This window comes from Camellia sinensis, chromosome 8 (genome assembly GCF_055761805.1).
Source record: "Camellia sinensis isolate YWXY chromosome 8, ASM5576180v1, whole genome shotgun sequence".
NCBI classification, from domain to species: Eukaryota; Viridiplantae; Streptophyta; class Magnoliopsida; order Ericales; family Theaceae; genus Camellia; species Camellia sinensis.
The window spans coordinates 125,341,133-125,357,094 of record NC_138968.1 but is presented as its reverse complement, the minus strand read 5'-3'; the positions used below and the strand labels follow the sequence as shown (position 1 = coordinate 125,357,094).

The window sequence follows — 15,962 nt, the reverse complement described above, 5'->3', positions numbered from 1 at the left end:
AAAAAAATTAGAATGATATGATAGTTGTAATAATATAATCTCACTATATTTGTTTTAAAAAATATATGCATCGTATTTTTGAAAAGAAAAATGCTAATGAATTTTCTCAAACTAGTTTTTTTTTTTTTTTTTTTAACTCAGTATCTGTATCTTGGACTAACTAATCCGGGATCCAATCCCACCATCTACACTTGTGAAGGTCCCAATTAAAATCAAAACAAAACCCGTATGGACAAATCCGGAAAATTTGTTTGCCCTACGTTAATGTGAGTTTCCTACACTAAAAATTACATACAATTTAGTCCTTAAAAAATTTAGACTAATCACAGGCTATAAATATCTTGTAACTCAAAAACTAAACACTCAACTTATCATAATCTAAACATTTCCTTTAAAATGTGGGCTCCAAGCTTCCAATTTTTTCTAGGTGATTAATTTACAATTAAGTAGCGTAATTTATCTATCCTTATTCTTTATTGTTAGTAAAACATTTGTTTTTTGAGAACCAGTAAAACATTTTTTTAGTGAATTTTTTTTTATTTTTTAAATGTAATTGATTAGAAGAAAGGACAGCCAAATTCGTGATCTTCTATACACAAGTGCATTTTATTAAGGATTAATTACCTAAAAGTCCTATCTACATATTTGATAGTAGTTTAAGTCCTGTCAAAAAGTTTTTGAACCAGTAAGTCCCATTTACAGGTAAGAGCATCTCCAACCCATCCTTCAAAACTTCAAATATGAAGGATCCTTTCTAATATTGAGCTCCAACCCATCCTTCATTTCTTCCTCCCAAATGATGGAAGATGGATTGATCCTTCAAATATGAAGGGAGGATGAACAAAATGAAGGAGCCTCTAAAACACTATTCACTCTACATTTCTTATTATATTCAAAATAACTTTTAATATGTAAATTTAATTTTTATAAAATTGACATCAATAAAAAATATAAAATCATACTTTTAAAATGAGTATAATATTAAATATATTTTACAAAAATTTTAAAATTAAATATTTATTAATGAACAAAAATTACTTTTTCATTGGAGTTTGAATGAAGAAAATGAAGGTTTGTGGTTGGAGTTTGAATGAATAGTGACCTCCTCTATATTTACTTTTTGAATAAAAAATATTATTTTCATCCTCTTAAGAAGAGGATGTGGTTGGAGATGCTCTAAAAAGAAGTTTTGCCCTTTAACCCAAACAACTGTATATCTAATAAGATTGCCAAACATCCATTGTTGTCTTCATTCTCTCTCTCTTACTTTTACACCCACTCCCCAACAACAGCCACCACCAAACATCCCCTTCTCTCTCATTTCTTTTCTCTCTTTTTTTTTTTTTTTTTTTGGTTTCAGACTATCTCTCTCTAATATAAAAAATGAAGCCAAAATACATTCGACGTAGTTAAATCATAATTTTGTACTCTCTCATATTCTCTCCCAAGGACCATTTCAATGGCTTCCAAAGAACAAAGCAGCCCGTAGGCTGAGAATGTTTGTAGGTAAAAACCGAGACATTCTCAGTTCCAAATCTGAGAATGTTCTCAATTTAAAATTGAGAATGATTTCAATTTTTCTGTGTTAAAACTGAGAATATTATCATTTTTTCAATTTTAAACTGATAATATTCTCAATTTTAAAACTATAAAAAATTGAAAAATTTCTCAGTTTACACATCTTGAAATCAAGAAGTAATGAAGACTTCTGTTTTTTCAGTTTTTGCATTTGCTTCTATATGTGGTCCATGGTGGAACAGTGCTTTTTAGTTGTGTATTATTCTACTAGTTAATAAACTCCTTTATGACATGCAGCATGTATTTAGTCCTTCTGTTTTAGCTGAGATGATTAGACCTGACGGCTCATCCGCAATCTGTATCAAGTGGTGAATCTCTATCTACTGAGTTGGCTCATGGAAGAAGTGGTCAGCGGCATCAGCGGAGAAGGCGTCGCCAGTGTTGGTGACAGTGATACCACGGCTGTGGCAAGCGGTGAGGTCGACGTGGTTGAGGTCAGTGCTAGAGCCGACGACGCACTAGATGAAGGGGAAACGATCGAAAGTGTCAGAGGTGAGAGGGGAGAGACCGAGGCAGAGGAGGAGTCGTACGGAGGAGACCAGAGACTGGGTCTGTGGGAAGGGAAGAGAGAGAGAGAGAGAGAGAGAGAGAGAGAGAGAGAGAGAGAGAGAGAGAGTCTGTTTGGTTGTTGTTGTTGTTGTTGGGGAGTGGGTGTAAAAGTAAGAAAAAAAGAATGAAGACAACAATTGTTTGGCAGCGAGGAGGTCTTGAAAGGGTAAATTGATCTAATAAAAATTAATGAGACTTGAAGGAACAAATAATTTTATCTAGAATTTAATAGATTATAAATTTACAAAATGAGACTTGTATGTAAATGTCCCTTTTATTAATATTATTTTCAAAGAAACTTTTAAATATAATGGTACACTAGATAAAGATTTCATTTTAAATTGTTTTTCATAAGAAAACCCAAAATGTCATTTTTAACGTGGTCTACGTCATACTGCAAAAGCACCAAAATCGACCTAGATCCAAGAATTAATTTGTTGTATAAAATTATGGGCGTCCCCAATGCTACAACCCACCTCAATTTATACAATATTATCATTGAGGGAGTACTAAAGATGTGTGACAATCACCTAAGAAATGTGGAAAAAAATATAATTGAAACAAAGATCTTGAAATGCCCCTGTATAGCCAAATAAAGATAGAAGAAAAGTTACTTATCAAAGTCAAATGCATTTAAAAATAAAAATAAAAAATTGTAAATAACTAGAAAAACAAGATATAGGGAATAAATAAAAACCATAGTGATTATTAACAAAAATTTTGAATTAGCAAAGCAATATTCTTCCTAAATTCGCGTGTATACCGATGCCTTGCTAATTTTAGTCCTCAAAGGGCTTCTGATTCACTTCAAGTTCATGACACAACCAATACTTTTTCCTTTCCCTTTGATATCTTTAAATTGTAAAATTCAGTCTATTTGACAAAATTTCATAGCCAAAGTATTGGAAAACACAACAATAACTTGATATCTTGTCCCGCAGTGTGTGAAGTGATTCGTCATCTGTAGTATGATGCCAAAACATAGAGCATGAGTGCGGTTGAAGCAGTGACAAAAAGTTCCTGCACAAGCACAAACTCGTCAATGCGTAACAAGCACATGGAAGCAAGAAATTAACAATAGACGAGGCCCAATAAATTGAAATTAAGGCCCCGCTTGTTTTGAAGTAACATAACTAGCACTGAAAATATTTTCTTTGTAAAAGAATTTCATGTAATATAATTTGCATTTACATTATTTTGTTGGTGCATGGCTACATTGTTCCAAAAAAAAAAATCAGGAAGCCTTTTATAATTCAGAGAAGAGTGGTCAAGGAAGACGTTGATGAAGTTGGAAGTGGGGTCTATGTGGGAAATGTAGAAACAACTCATTCTAGATATATAAGCAGAAACGTGGTGGTGTATAGAAACTGAGCTCTCTAACAGTTTGGAAACGTAGAAACCAGATATACAGAAATTTAAAGCATGAATGTCACGCATGTACTTATACGCTGAAAGTATGTTTCTTCTATAAAACAGATTACTGTTAGTACCTGGTTATTATATAGAAAAGCAGGAATGTAACTACCAACAAACTCGATCAAATTCAGTACACCAGTGAATCCCTGCAATAAACAATCAAGAAAATTTGATGAAAATCAAAGATGATCTGATGTGGAAATGTTAACCATCTAAATTCACATTTTAAAACCAAACCAAACCAAACTAAGCTGTCTCCCCCCAAATTCCCATCAAGTGTGGTTGGCTACCTGAATAATTTTCATCATTGTGCTCTGTCAATGCTAGTAAAATTAAATAAATTCATATATTCTTTTTTCTACCATATCCATGTCAGTCAAGTCTTCCCCTTTCTCTAACATTACTATTTATGATGATCATATCACTCTTCCTTACCATTGCATCTATAGATCTTTGCTCAGCCTATTTTCTCACAACTTACCTTCAATTGGTGCTATTTTTGCTGGCTTTTAATGGTGACTCTCCATTAGCTTCTTCTAGGTGAGATTTCTAAAATGTGATTTACACACACACACACAGACCAAGGATGCTTATTCCGTTTCTATTTTCATTTTTCCCTTTTCTGCATTATGTTCTTTCTTCTAATTCCAGCAGTAGTGTGCACACAACACAACTATGGCCCTTGAAAGAAGGCTACTTTCCCCAAATCCTAGATCTTTAATAACAAATCTTACTCTAGTTTACCCCACCAATGCATCTCTAAAATCTTTATTTGACCTTAATTCTATATAATTTCAACAAAATTTTCCTTTAAAATATGTAACAAGTTTACCCTTGAACCGGAACCAATATAGCAAAGCCCCTTTCTTTAAGCACTCAGTCCAAGTAATCTTTATTCCTTTAATTCTATAACATGTAAGACCTCATTTCAATCCCAATTGATCTTAGTTTCTCAATCTTAAACACAAGAAAATCAAGCTCACACCATTATTCAAAATTAGGCAGCCTTAATTCCTTTACTTATAGCTCCGTCATGCATCATATGTGAATAATTTTTGGAGTTGTACAGAATACTCCAATGGAAACACATACCAAAGATGAAAGAGCTATACAACCAAAAACCAGCGCTAGAGAACGAAGAAGCCTTTTTCCCATTCGTAATGCTCGCCCTTCATCTTCACCCTCCTCCTGCAGCCAATACCCACTTAAATAATCAGCAAATAAAAATGATAATAAGTAGCAGGTTCCAAGATAAAAAGTAAACATGCTTCTTTCAGCAGACACCATTAAAGATGGAAAATGACAATCCAAACTTCCAGATCTAAGCACAGCTCACCGTAAATGTTGGAGATGTAGGTGGTTCGAAGGCTTTCAACTTTTCAAAAATCCGATACACAAACACAAAGGCTAGGAACTGCAAAGGTTTCCATTCAGCATTTCGCTTGATAAAAACCCAAGCAGTCTGCAAAAAAGACCAAGAGAAAAGATGAGGATCAGTAACATAAAAATAGAAGGAAGGAGCAGTACCACGTCAATTAAAAATCTGAAGCAATATAAAGAAAATAAAAACTGATTCTTCTAGTGCATTACAGTAGTCATGCTGTGGCTTAAAATATTGGCTTGTTTGGCCAAGAAACACAGTCCACCACATATACCACACAATCTAAAGTGGGTTGAAACTCAAATCTCATCTTAATGTCTCTAACCGGACAATAATCAGTAAATTTGCACCAAATCCTTTTCTCAAGGTTTCAGGCAATCTAAGAAAATTTGTAAAATTTTGACATCTAAAAGGGATATTTTACACGATTTGGATCAATATTGCCCAAATGAATCGTAAGATAATTTGATCAGGATAGGGATTTTAACCTGCCATCTTTGACTGCCAAAATATTTTATTGCAATAATTTGAAGGATATGAATATAGTTACACTAGTTCGAAAGAACAGACCCATTTATAATAAATATCATGTATTTCAGATCTTTAAAAGGTTGAGCACTATAAAAATTACGAAATAGCCAGAAGCTACTTGATGATCACAACCAAAAAAAAAAAAAACCATCCCAAGAGAAAGTTAAGCATATACAAAGTAATGAAGCAGATATGCAAGAATGCAATTCGGGACTAGCATATTAACATATAGAAAGAGCATGAATTAGGATTTTGATAATGAGACGTATATATGTATCATTGTAATTTCTGCCTAGGTTATTGGAGAGGAACTAGATCCGCAGATAAAAAAATAATAAAGCAATAATTTCACCACTTACAAATACAGCAGATATTGCCAGGTTGATACGCATATCTTGAACACTGGACTTGGTGAACCTGAAACCGCAGCACACAATGGATTAAAGAACTACATAATGTTGTAAAAGTACCCAATATATTAACAAATGGTTGTAGGGGATAAAAAGCTGGGAAGATTAGACTGGAATATCCTGACTATGTAATAATTATATATAGAAGTTCAAAGGCATGATTTCAAGAAAATATATATTAAATTTTCACAAAGCTATTCAACACTCTCCCTCACATGCAATCCTGTTTTGCACATGGAGAGACGAGAACCAAGATCTCCCCCAACCTAAGTTCCGACCTACGTTACACAGACTCGGGTGCAGGTATCAGGTACGGGTGTGCATCTAAGGGTCGGACACTTTAAAATTAAAAATTAAGAATACGTGGATATGGATCCAAATTAGGATATGGGTACGGGGATACGTTAAATAGTTATTTTTAAATATATTTATTATATGAAGACGAGTTTAAAAAGTTCAAGGAATAACAAATTTTATTAAAAAAAATAACAAATAAATAATAAATAAAAATTATAAACATTATTTTAGACATAAAATAAATTATATCATATATGATAAAATAAATTATTTTAATTTTAGACATAAAAATTATTTAAAAATTATTTTATTTATGATATATTATATTATATAATATTTTTTTGAATAAATAATATTATATAATATGAATAATATTATATTAATATAGTTTATATTATATATAATTCAAATTATATTAAAAAGAAGAGTCAGAGACAGACTGATCAAAAAAGAAAGAGAGAGAGAGAGGGAGAGAGTGTGATGAAGAGACGATCGAGATTGAGATCAAAGGGGAAGACGAAGGAGCACAGTAGATCGACTTCGCAGATCGATCAACTTCACAGATCGATCGATGCTCTGCAACCAAGTCAGATTGAAGTCCAAGGTCAGGTTCTCTCCTCGCTCTCTCCTCTTTCGATTCTTCTGCCGTATCCGTTTATAAGGAGCCGTATCCTGGCTGTATCTTGCACCCCCGTGTCGTGTCGTGTCGACACGAGTACCTTCGAAATTCCAAAGAGTCCGTATAACATAGGTTCCAACACAATGTTAGGCTACCACTAGTCCCAAAAGCTTAAGTCGTTAGAAAATTAGCCCAACAAATATCAAGTTATTCAACAATCATCAATAACCATATGGATTCAATATGTAGAAAATGAGGCAACGGATGTTGATTGGGCATGGTCAGGGGCAGGTTTGAAATACAAAAAAGACAAATCAATGCATAAAAGAGAAGAAGTCATCGAAATATATGCAGTAATACCACGGCCAATTTTCTTCTCCCCCACTCCATTTGATTAGAAACTTCTGTGACCTCTTTTATTCCTTGTTTTTCAAACCATTTAAATATTTTTTAGATATAAACGCTTCATTATGGTTCTCTTCTCCCCCTTATTCTTGAAAGAATTTCCCAGCATCAATGGCATGTTATACATGTGCCAAGATTGTCGACTCGTCCACTTTTGCTTCTTCTTCTTCTTCTTCTTCTTCTTTTTTTCTTTTTTTTTTTTTCCCAAAAATAAACTAAAGCAAAAGACATTTGTTAGATATTTGCAGACATGTCCATCAGTGTCGAAGAGGCCAAGACTCATCTGTCATAGCCCATAGATATGGTTGCATTGCTGAAGTAGTTTTATTACTTCTGGAGTTCGGATACAGCCAACAGTGATAAATTGGTAAAAAATGAGAAACGGACAGATAAAAAGGGTTTGCAATGGCACTATTTTCAAATGCAAAGACAGACCTTGGCCCCCATGGTAATACTGGCTGCTTATCAGCATACTTAATATCCTTTGAAACCTGAATAACAAAATTATAAGCATGTAAGAATGTTATAAGAATTTAAGAAAAGGGAGAGATGAATGATAAAACAAAATTACAGAATTAAGCAACAGACATCAAGCATATTGGAAAAGCATTCAAGTATGCAAGCAGTGTATTGATTTGAGAATTTCCCCCAGGCAAAAGAGGTGATACAACTTAAGCACAAGTTTTCTGAACAAAGCTTCTCTAGGCCACACTGTTGGGTTATAAATTGAAATGAAACATGAGATGAAGTGCTCAAAGCTGACTGCAAGCATACTTATTAGACAACATAAAAGGGTAAATTACACTGACGTCCCCTAAGGCTTGGTGAAATTACATCTAGCCCCTCACTTTTGGCATAATTACAATGACCTCCCCTCAAATAATGGTCAAGTTAACAGAACTAACGGACAATGTAAAATTATATTTTTAACCTTCTTTACCCTATTGAAATTACTTTTTTTACCTTGCTCTACCCAATTCTTAAACCTAGCCCAATTTTATGGGTCTCTCTCACTTATGCCTCTTTATTATTTTTTCCCCTCATTTTTCTCTTTTCTCATTCATCACCATCACATGGCAACAACACTTTACAGCCACAGAGCCACTACCACACAACACACAGCACCACCACCCCCATCCTCTTCCCCCCTCCACCACCACACACCACCACAGTCTCTCTTCCCCCACCACCACAACAAAAATCAAAACCAGAGCAAAATCCACACAAACCAGCAAAAAGAGAAGTCAATACCCACAAAAATCGGCAAAATCCACATAAAGCAAAACCAGAGTAAAAAACTAATCCACAAAAACCAACAAAATCTACACAGGCCTTCGTTCTCAGCATTAGTGCCTCAAGAAATATGGAACTTGAGGTTTTATCCCTCAAAAAAGGTGAGAAACTTGAAGCAAGCCAAACAAAGATCAGTTAAATATACCTTAAATGAACCAAATGTCACACCTTTCTTTCGGTTTGTCAACTGTGCCATCATGACTTTGTCATACGCCTTTTCTAACTGGAAACAATACATTTAAAAGGCACAAATCCCCAAAGTAATTACATATACTCATTTTCACCCCCCAAATTTTTTTTTTTATTACAAACAAGAGAATTTCACAAGAAAAGAACAATAATAGCCTAATAGCCTACTTGGGCGGCAGTCACTTCATCACCTCTCCTCTCTGCATCCTTGTGTTTTCTTGTATATGCTGCTTTGATCACATCAAATCCTTCAATGGGGCTTACGCCAAGCACCTAGAAGAATAAGTAACATGAAAAACAGAGAAATAGAAAAAGGAGACCCAACCACAAGTAACTAGGATAAAGGCTTCTTGAGTTGAGTTGAGTTTGAGAAAAAGAAAAAGGAGGGGGTTGGGAGGTGAAAAGTTCATATGACCAATCAAAAAGAAATAACGAATTGCTCATACTTCAGTCAATTGTCACTTCTAGAGAGCGAACAGGGTGCTAGCCGAAACTACCTGATATGGGTTAAAGTCACTGTCTGAACCTGAACTTCCTGCTGCCGATGAAGAAGCACAAATCACCCTTTTATCCTGTGGAGATGTTCTACGAAACCTGGCATATCCAATATCCTCGTGATGTAAATAATTGATGATGGAGTAAAATAGAAAAAACAGACTAAAGGGCTATCCTTCCAAAGTAATGACCTAAACAAAGCATAGCCTGAAACTTTCATTCTTTTTACCACATGTTTATGAATTATGATTCAAAATCCTGAAACAAAATTAATGTTTTAAACTCTGGAAAGATATATCTATGGGTCTATTCAGTCCAATAAAAATGGTCCTGAGTTTTTTTAATTTTATTTTACAAACCATAAAAAAAATTCTTCAATTCTCCAGCTGGTAATCAGAAACAAAATATCAAAAAAATAAAGGATAACGGAAAGGAACAAATAAAACAAAAGGCTTAAGAAACACTCAAAAAAGGCCTAAGCCTGAAGCAAACTATGGTTTCAGCACTCTGCTTTCAGCCTGTTCCTTTCGTTATTCTATGAAAACCAATCCTGAGCCTCTTTTTGCTTTCCCACATTGGAGTTTTCTTTTTCCTTCTTATCATTGCCAGAGCCTATTTAATTGCTTCTAAGGCTTGCCATGTAGCAGTCTAATGATCCAACTGGGTTTTACACTGATGCACCCAGGCCGCTCCAGCAATCACATTTGCATCCACATATATGCACCTATATGCCTTTGTATGTCTAGTAATGTATTAATATATGAAGCTAGGTACACACATATAGATATTGTTTGCATGTGTGTGTGTGTGTGTGTGTGTGTGTGTGTGAGAGAGAGAGAGAGAGAGAGAACAAATATATTCATGTGTTACATATTTGTTTCTTCATAAAACATGAAGTTTACATGACATGAACTTATGCACCAAAATCTTTTGAATTGTAAGTACACGAGTTCTATGTAACATATAGATGGTGTGGTATGGGGTACAGGGAAGGAGTGAAATTTTGGAGCTATAGATGGTGTAGTATCGGTAGGATGGAGGAAACATTTCCAATTGTGGCACAGCTTGCACTTAATAGGGAAGCTATGGTTAAAGATTAGCTAATTTTGAACGGTGACCATATCTTTTGCTGTGACATTGCTTTGAGGCGCGAACTGAATGACCGACAATTTTAGCATTAAATCTTTTTTATGATGTCATTAAACGTCATAGGAAGCTTCTTTAGTTGTGGAAAGGGAAGTGGGATTCTAAGCTCCACCTAAAATGGCTTTCTTTGTCTGTGGGACACATGGTAAAATTCTTATGGTGTTGGACACATGATTCTTACCATAAAAAGACGGAGAGTCAGTGAATCACCCTCTCATTCATTGTGAATGGCGACAGAGTTGTGGTCCGCCTTTTTTCTTTGTTTGGTGTGTAGTGGGTGTTCCCTTGGTGGCGGAGTTGATTTCTTCCGGCATAACAGCTAGGGTAGAGCAGTGTTATCAGAGCAACTCCAACCACACTCTCTACTTTTCACTAGTTAAAGTACAAAAAAAGTACACTCTTTATTTTACCTAATTACTTTAGCTATTGTATTCTCCAACCACGCTCTTTATTTTAGCTAATTATTAAAACTAACTTAATTAATTTTTAAAATAAAAAAATACTAATTGTTGATATTTTTCTAATATAAATTTGCAATAATAATAAATTTGCCCATACAAATATACAAAACCTGTAGAATGAAGAGAAAAAAAAATACAAAATACAAAATAAGTTATTCCATAATTCATCAAACAGAATTGAAAGAACATATAAAAATTGCTACATGCCATTCAAAAAAAAATATATAATTGCTACATATATACACACACACACACACACATATATAATATATAAAATCTCAAATCCAAGACATAAATATACAAAAATCTAAAATATATACATATATAATTGTTTGGAGAGCCTCTAGGGCTCTTCAATTGCAGCCACCAAAAAAATAGGATGGTAAAATAGCTAGCCCAATAGCTAGCCCATTGGATCTCAAAATTAGACTTACATTAGCTAAAATGCCTAACAAGCCTGTTTAACTATTCCCTTGGAGATGCTCTCAGAGGCGTGACTATGCGCTCGCCTAAGCGCTAAGCGAGGCGAGGCGAGGCGACGATGAAGCTTTTCATACTCATTGAGGCGAGGCGAAATGGTGAGACGAAGTCAAAGCGCATGAAGCGAGGCTAAGGCGACAAAGCGAGAGGCGATTCGAAGCGACGCATCACCAATTTTGGTCTGATTTCAGTTCGAAAGATCTGGGCCCTTCATTTGGATGACTTTTGTGCTATTTGTGGACATATGATGCACTTTATAATTGCTTTCTACTAAATATGAAGTCGAAACCCTAAGTCGACTTCCTCTCAGTCGGCATTTGCTTCGAACGACCTGACTGACTACCTGCAGCTGCTTCTTCCTTCTTCGGACATCGTTTCAGTCAATTATCAAAGATGAGTACCTTCCTTTCTTCTTCTTCTTCTTCCTTTCTTCTCCTGCTGCTGCGTCTTCGTCTTCGTCTTCTTTTCTTCTTCTTCCTTCTGTCTCTTCTTCCTTTCTTCATCTTTTTTTTTTTGACTCTGATTTGAAAAATTATACTCTGTTTCTGTAGGCAGACCTTTTTTTTTTTTTAATTTTTTTTTTACTCTGTTGCTTTGAAAAATTATACTCTCTTCTTCCTTCCTTTCTCTCTCTCTCTCTCTCTCTCTCTCTCTCTCTCCTAGTTCTGTTAATTATTTTGTTAACTCTACTCTGTTAATTTTTTTCTCTCCTTGTCTTCTTTCTTTTTTTTAATTGTTTTTTTGTGTTATTTTACAATTATTTTTCTGTGTTAATTATATAATTATTTTGCTAAAAAAATTTCAATTAATTTTGCTGAAAAATTTCAATTATTTACTGAAAAAATTTCAATTATTTTGCTGAAAATTTTCAATTATTTAATGAAAAAATTTCAATTAATTTTGCTGAAAAATTTCAATTATTTACTAAAAAAATTTCAATTATTTTGTTGCTAAAAATATGTTGTTCTTTAATTTTTTTATGCCAAAACTGTTTATTTGTTTGCATTTAAATTGTTTCTTCGTTTCGTAACATTGAATTGCTTGGTTGGTTAGAATTAGATGTCGAAGTCGAGTGAAAGTAAAAAAGATCCGGCATGGCAATATGCACAGATGGTAAATCCCCAAAACCTTTCAAAGTTCATTTGCAACTTTTGTGACAAAGAAATGAATGGCGGTGTTTACCGAGTCAAGTAACATCTTGCTGGTGGTTATAAAAATGTTGTTGCTTGTAAAAAATGTCCATCTCATGTCAAAGAAGAGATTAAAGACTATGTCTCAAAAAAGTCAATCAAAGGTCCAATTGAGGATGGTTCCTGATTTTGATGAGATGGATAATGATGAAGATGATGATGATGAAATTCTTGAGATAAATCAACATGGTAAAAGGCATGTTCCTACACAAGGTTCTACCCATTGACAACAAGGAAGTAGCTCCTCTAAATCTGTTGCTTCCAAACAACCAAAGCAAAAGGGACCCATGGATGTGTACTTCACCCCTGATCTGGAAGTTGCGGTGCAAAATCCTAGAGCCAAGGGGAAGCAAACAAGAATTGATGATAATGATCCTAGCAAGAAGGTGTTGAGAGATCGGGCTCTTGTTTGGTTTTCAAGGTGGATGTATGATACGAGTATACCTTTCAATGTTGTGAACTACAATAGTTTTGGGCCAATGGTTGAAGCTTTTGGGCAATATGGTCCTGGCATGAAACCACCAAGTTACCATGAGGTGCGGATTCCTTATTTGCAGAAAGAGGTAGACCACACTAATAAGACCATGAAGGATCATAAAAAAGAGTGGGTAACATATGGATGCTCTTTAATGGCCGATGGGTGGAAGGACAAAAGAAACAAGGCATTAATTAATTTTTTGGTTAATTGCCCAAGAGGATCAATGTTTATTGAATCCGTTGATGCTTCTAACTTATCCAATGATGCAAATAAGATGTTTGAATTGCTTGACAACTTTGTGGAGTGTATTGGTGAAGCCAACGTGGTTCAAGTTGTTACAAATAGTGCCTCAACAAATGTGTTGGCCGGTTAATAACTTAGTAGTATACATTTACTTAGTACTTACTTACAATATGAATATGCAATTCTCATATAGGGATCTTTTTTTTTTTTTAAACTCGTAATAGGGAAGCTTTTGGAGGCAAAGCGGCCACATTTGTATTAGACACCATGTGCAGCTCATTGCTTGGACTTGATGTTGGAGGACATTTTCAAAATTCCCAACTTTAACAAGACATTTGAAAAGGCAATTGCGGTGCATGGTTATATTGTGAACCGCTCTGGTTTGTTGAATATGATGAGGCAATTTACCCAGTGCAAGGATTTGATCAAGCCAGCAAAAACTCGATTTGCAACTGCTTTTCTAACTTTATCAAGGATTCATCAACAACAAACTAACTTGAAGAAGATGTTCACTTCAGAGGAATGGACCACAAGCAAATGGGCGAAGGAACCATAGGGTAAAAAGACAGCACAAGTCATATTAATGCCTTCTTTTTGGAACACTGTTCTTTATGCCCCCAAAATATCAAGTCCTCTTGTTCGTGTGTTGCGATTGGTTGATGGTGAGAGAAAGCCTCCCATGAGATATATTTATGAGGCAATGGATAGGGCTAAAGAAGCCATTGCAAAATCATTTAATGGAAATGAAGAGAAGTACAAGGAGTTTTTTGAAATAATTGACAATTGATGGAATGTTCAATTGCATAGGCCTTTGCATGCAGCTGGGTATTATTTAAACCCAGAGTATTTTTACGCAAAATCAAATATTGAGAAAGATAAGGAAGTCATGTCAGGCCTGTATAAATGCATACAAAGGTTGGTCCCAAGTAATGAGACACAAGATAAAGTTTGCGTAGAGTTAACTACCTATAAGAAAGCTGAAGGTCTCTTTGGGATGGCTTTGGCCATTAGACAAAGAACTACAAGGGTACCAGGTGATCTATATTTTATACTTGAGTAATTTTAGTTAGTTTTTTATATTTTAAATATTTTTTCTAATTAATTAGTTATAATCAACAGCTGATTGGTGGAGTGCATATGGTTCTGAAACGCCACATTTGCAAACATTTGTCATTAAAATTCTTAGTCTAACTTGTAGTTCATCTGGATGTGAGTGGAATTGGAGTGTGTTTAAACATGTGAGTACCTATTTTTAAATGTAGTGAATATGAATACCTATAAATTTATTAATACCTAGATAAAAATTTGAATATTTTTATTTGGTTTGAATTTTTGCAGATTCATACCAAAAAGAGAAATAGGTCAGCTCAAAAACTTCTGAATGACTTGGTATTTGTAAAGTATAATAGAGCATTGAGACGTCGATACAATTCTCGTGACACAATTGATCCCATCACTTTGACAGATATTGATGAAAATAATGAGTGGTTGGTTGGGAGGATGGAGGAGGAACTTGTCTTTGAGGATGATACTTTGACATGGGATGATGTTGCTAGAGCTGCTGGAGTTGAGGAAAGTAGTCAAAGAACTAGATCAACAAGGGCAATAGAAAGGGGTCGTTCAACTTCAAAATCAGCAGCTAGACCTAGATTACAACTTATTGATGAGGAAGAGTCAATTTCAGATGGGGGAGAGGAAGAAGATGCGGAGGGATATGATGAAGCCAATGATAATGAAGAAGAAGTTCATTTGCTTGATGTTGAAGATGATTTTTTGAACCTTTGGATTGTTGGATTGTATTTGTCTTGGTTGGATATTTTCTGTTGTTTATGGATATTTAGTATTTGGAATGATAAATGCATGATGGTTCTTGAAAATATTTATATTTTTGTCTATACTATTTATTTAAAAAAAAATATCGTTTTTGGTCGCCTCAATTCGATGAAGCCCTCGCCTCGCCTCGTCGCCTCGCGCTTAGGCGTTAGGAGAGCTTGTCGCCTCGGTTCGCTTTTCGCCTTAAAAAACACTGGGGTAGAGAAGTAGTACGAAGAGAGCTTGGCAATTGGTTCCAATGGTTGTGATCTAGTTGGTGTGGTGTGGGTGGGTTGAAAAAATTAGAAGAATTTTGTTAGCAAATAACTTACTTTTAGATTGAAGAGTCATTTGGTTTTCAGGGGTTGCTTCTTCATCCCTCATCCAAATTTTAAATTTTGTAGAAGCCTTTGAATAGGATTTTTATGCATAGTTTCTACATACTGGGTTGCTTCCCCTGGGTGCTCTATATGAACTCATACACCTTAATCTTTGAATTTTAAGTACATGTGTTCAATGTTTGGTTGCTGAGAAAATATACACCATAAACTTTTTTAAGTTCTCTGAAAATAAAAATCTCAATTCAGCTAAGAGTAACTACTACATAACTCACATTATTTCCAAAGTGAGACTTCTAACAATAAAAGATTATAATAACATTTTCTTCAAATCATTACAAAATTTCTTTTTTCTGGGTCTTCCGAGAAAATTACCTGACAACCGATGAGGAGAAGCTTGAAACAGAACCTTTGAGAGAGAAATTCTTCCGAGAAAACTGAGAGTTGGGACATTGAAGGACGTTAGAGATTGCCAAAGCCATTGTCTTGACTCCTGTGTGTGTCTGTGTGTGTGTGTGTGTGTGTGTGTGAGAGAGAGAGAGAGAGAGATACAGTGCAATGAATGGGGGGTTTTGGGAGTTCGATAATGGGTTTGGGATGAAACCCTGAAAATTGAGTGCGTAAAATCTATTAGTGAGTATAGTTACGTTT

General features: G+C 34.8%; 1 protein-coding gene across 1 annotated transcript; it reads right to left on the bottom strand.

Moving 5' to 3' along the window:
- Positions 1 to 2,806: 2,806 nt before the first annotated feature.
- Positions 2,807 to 15,962, bottom strand: CJD1 (Chloroplast J-like domain 1). The gene is made up of 10 exons (XM_028257397.2): positions 15,687 to 15,962; positions 9,166 to 9,262; positions 8,837 to 8,941; positions 8,625 to 8,702; positions 7,622 to 7,677; positions 5,815 to 5,872; positions 4,880 to 5,005; positions 4,636 to 4,731; positions 3,618 to 3,689; positions 2,807 to 3,147 (listed from the first exon to the last, which is right to left on the bottom strand). The coding sequence occupies exons 1-10, from the start codon at positions 15,791 to 15,793 to the stop codon at positions 3,085 to 3,087; spliced, it is 858 nt and encodes a 285-aa protein (XP_028113198.2). The 5' UTR covers positions 15,794 to 15,962; the 3' UTR covers positions 2,807 to 3,084.

Coding starts and splice junctions, on each gene's coding strand:
- CJD1 (XM_028257397.2), bottom strand. CDS start 15,793: ATGGCTTTGGCAATCTCTAACGTCCTTCAATGTCCCAACTCTCAGTTT. Junction 5,006..5,814: donor TGGCAATATCTGCTGTATTT/GTAAGTGGTGAA, acceptor TCTTTTTTGCAG/ACTGCTTGGGTTTTTATCAA. Junction 4,732..4,879: donor CTACATCTCCAACATTTACG/GTGAGCTGTGCT, acceptor TATTGGCTGCAG/GAGGAGGGTGAAGATGAAGG.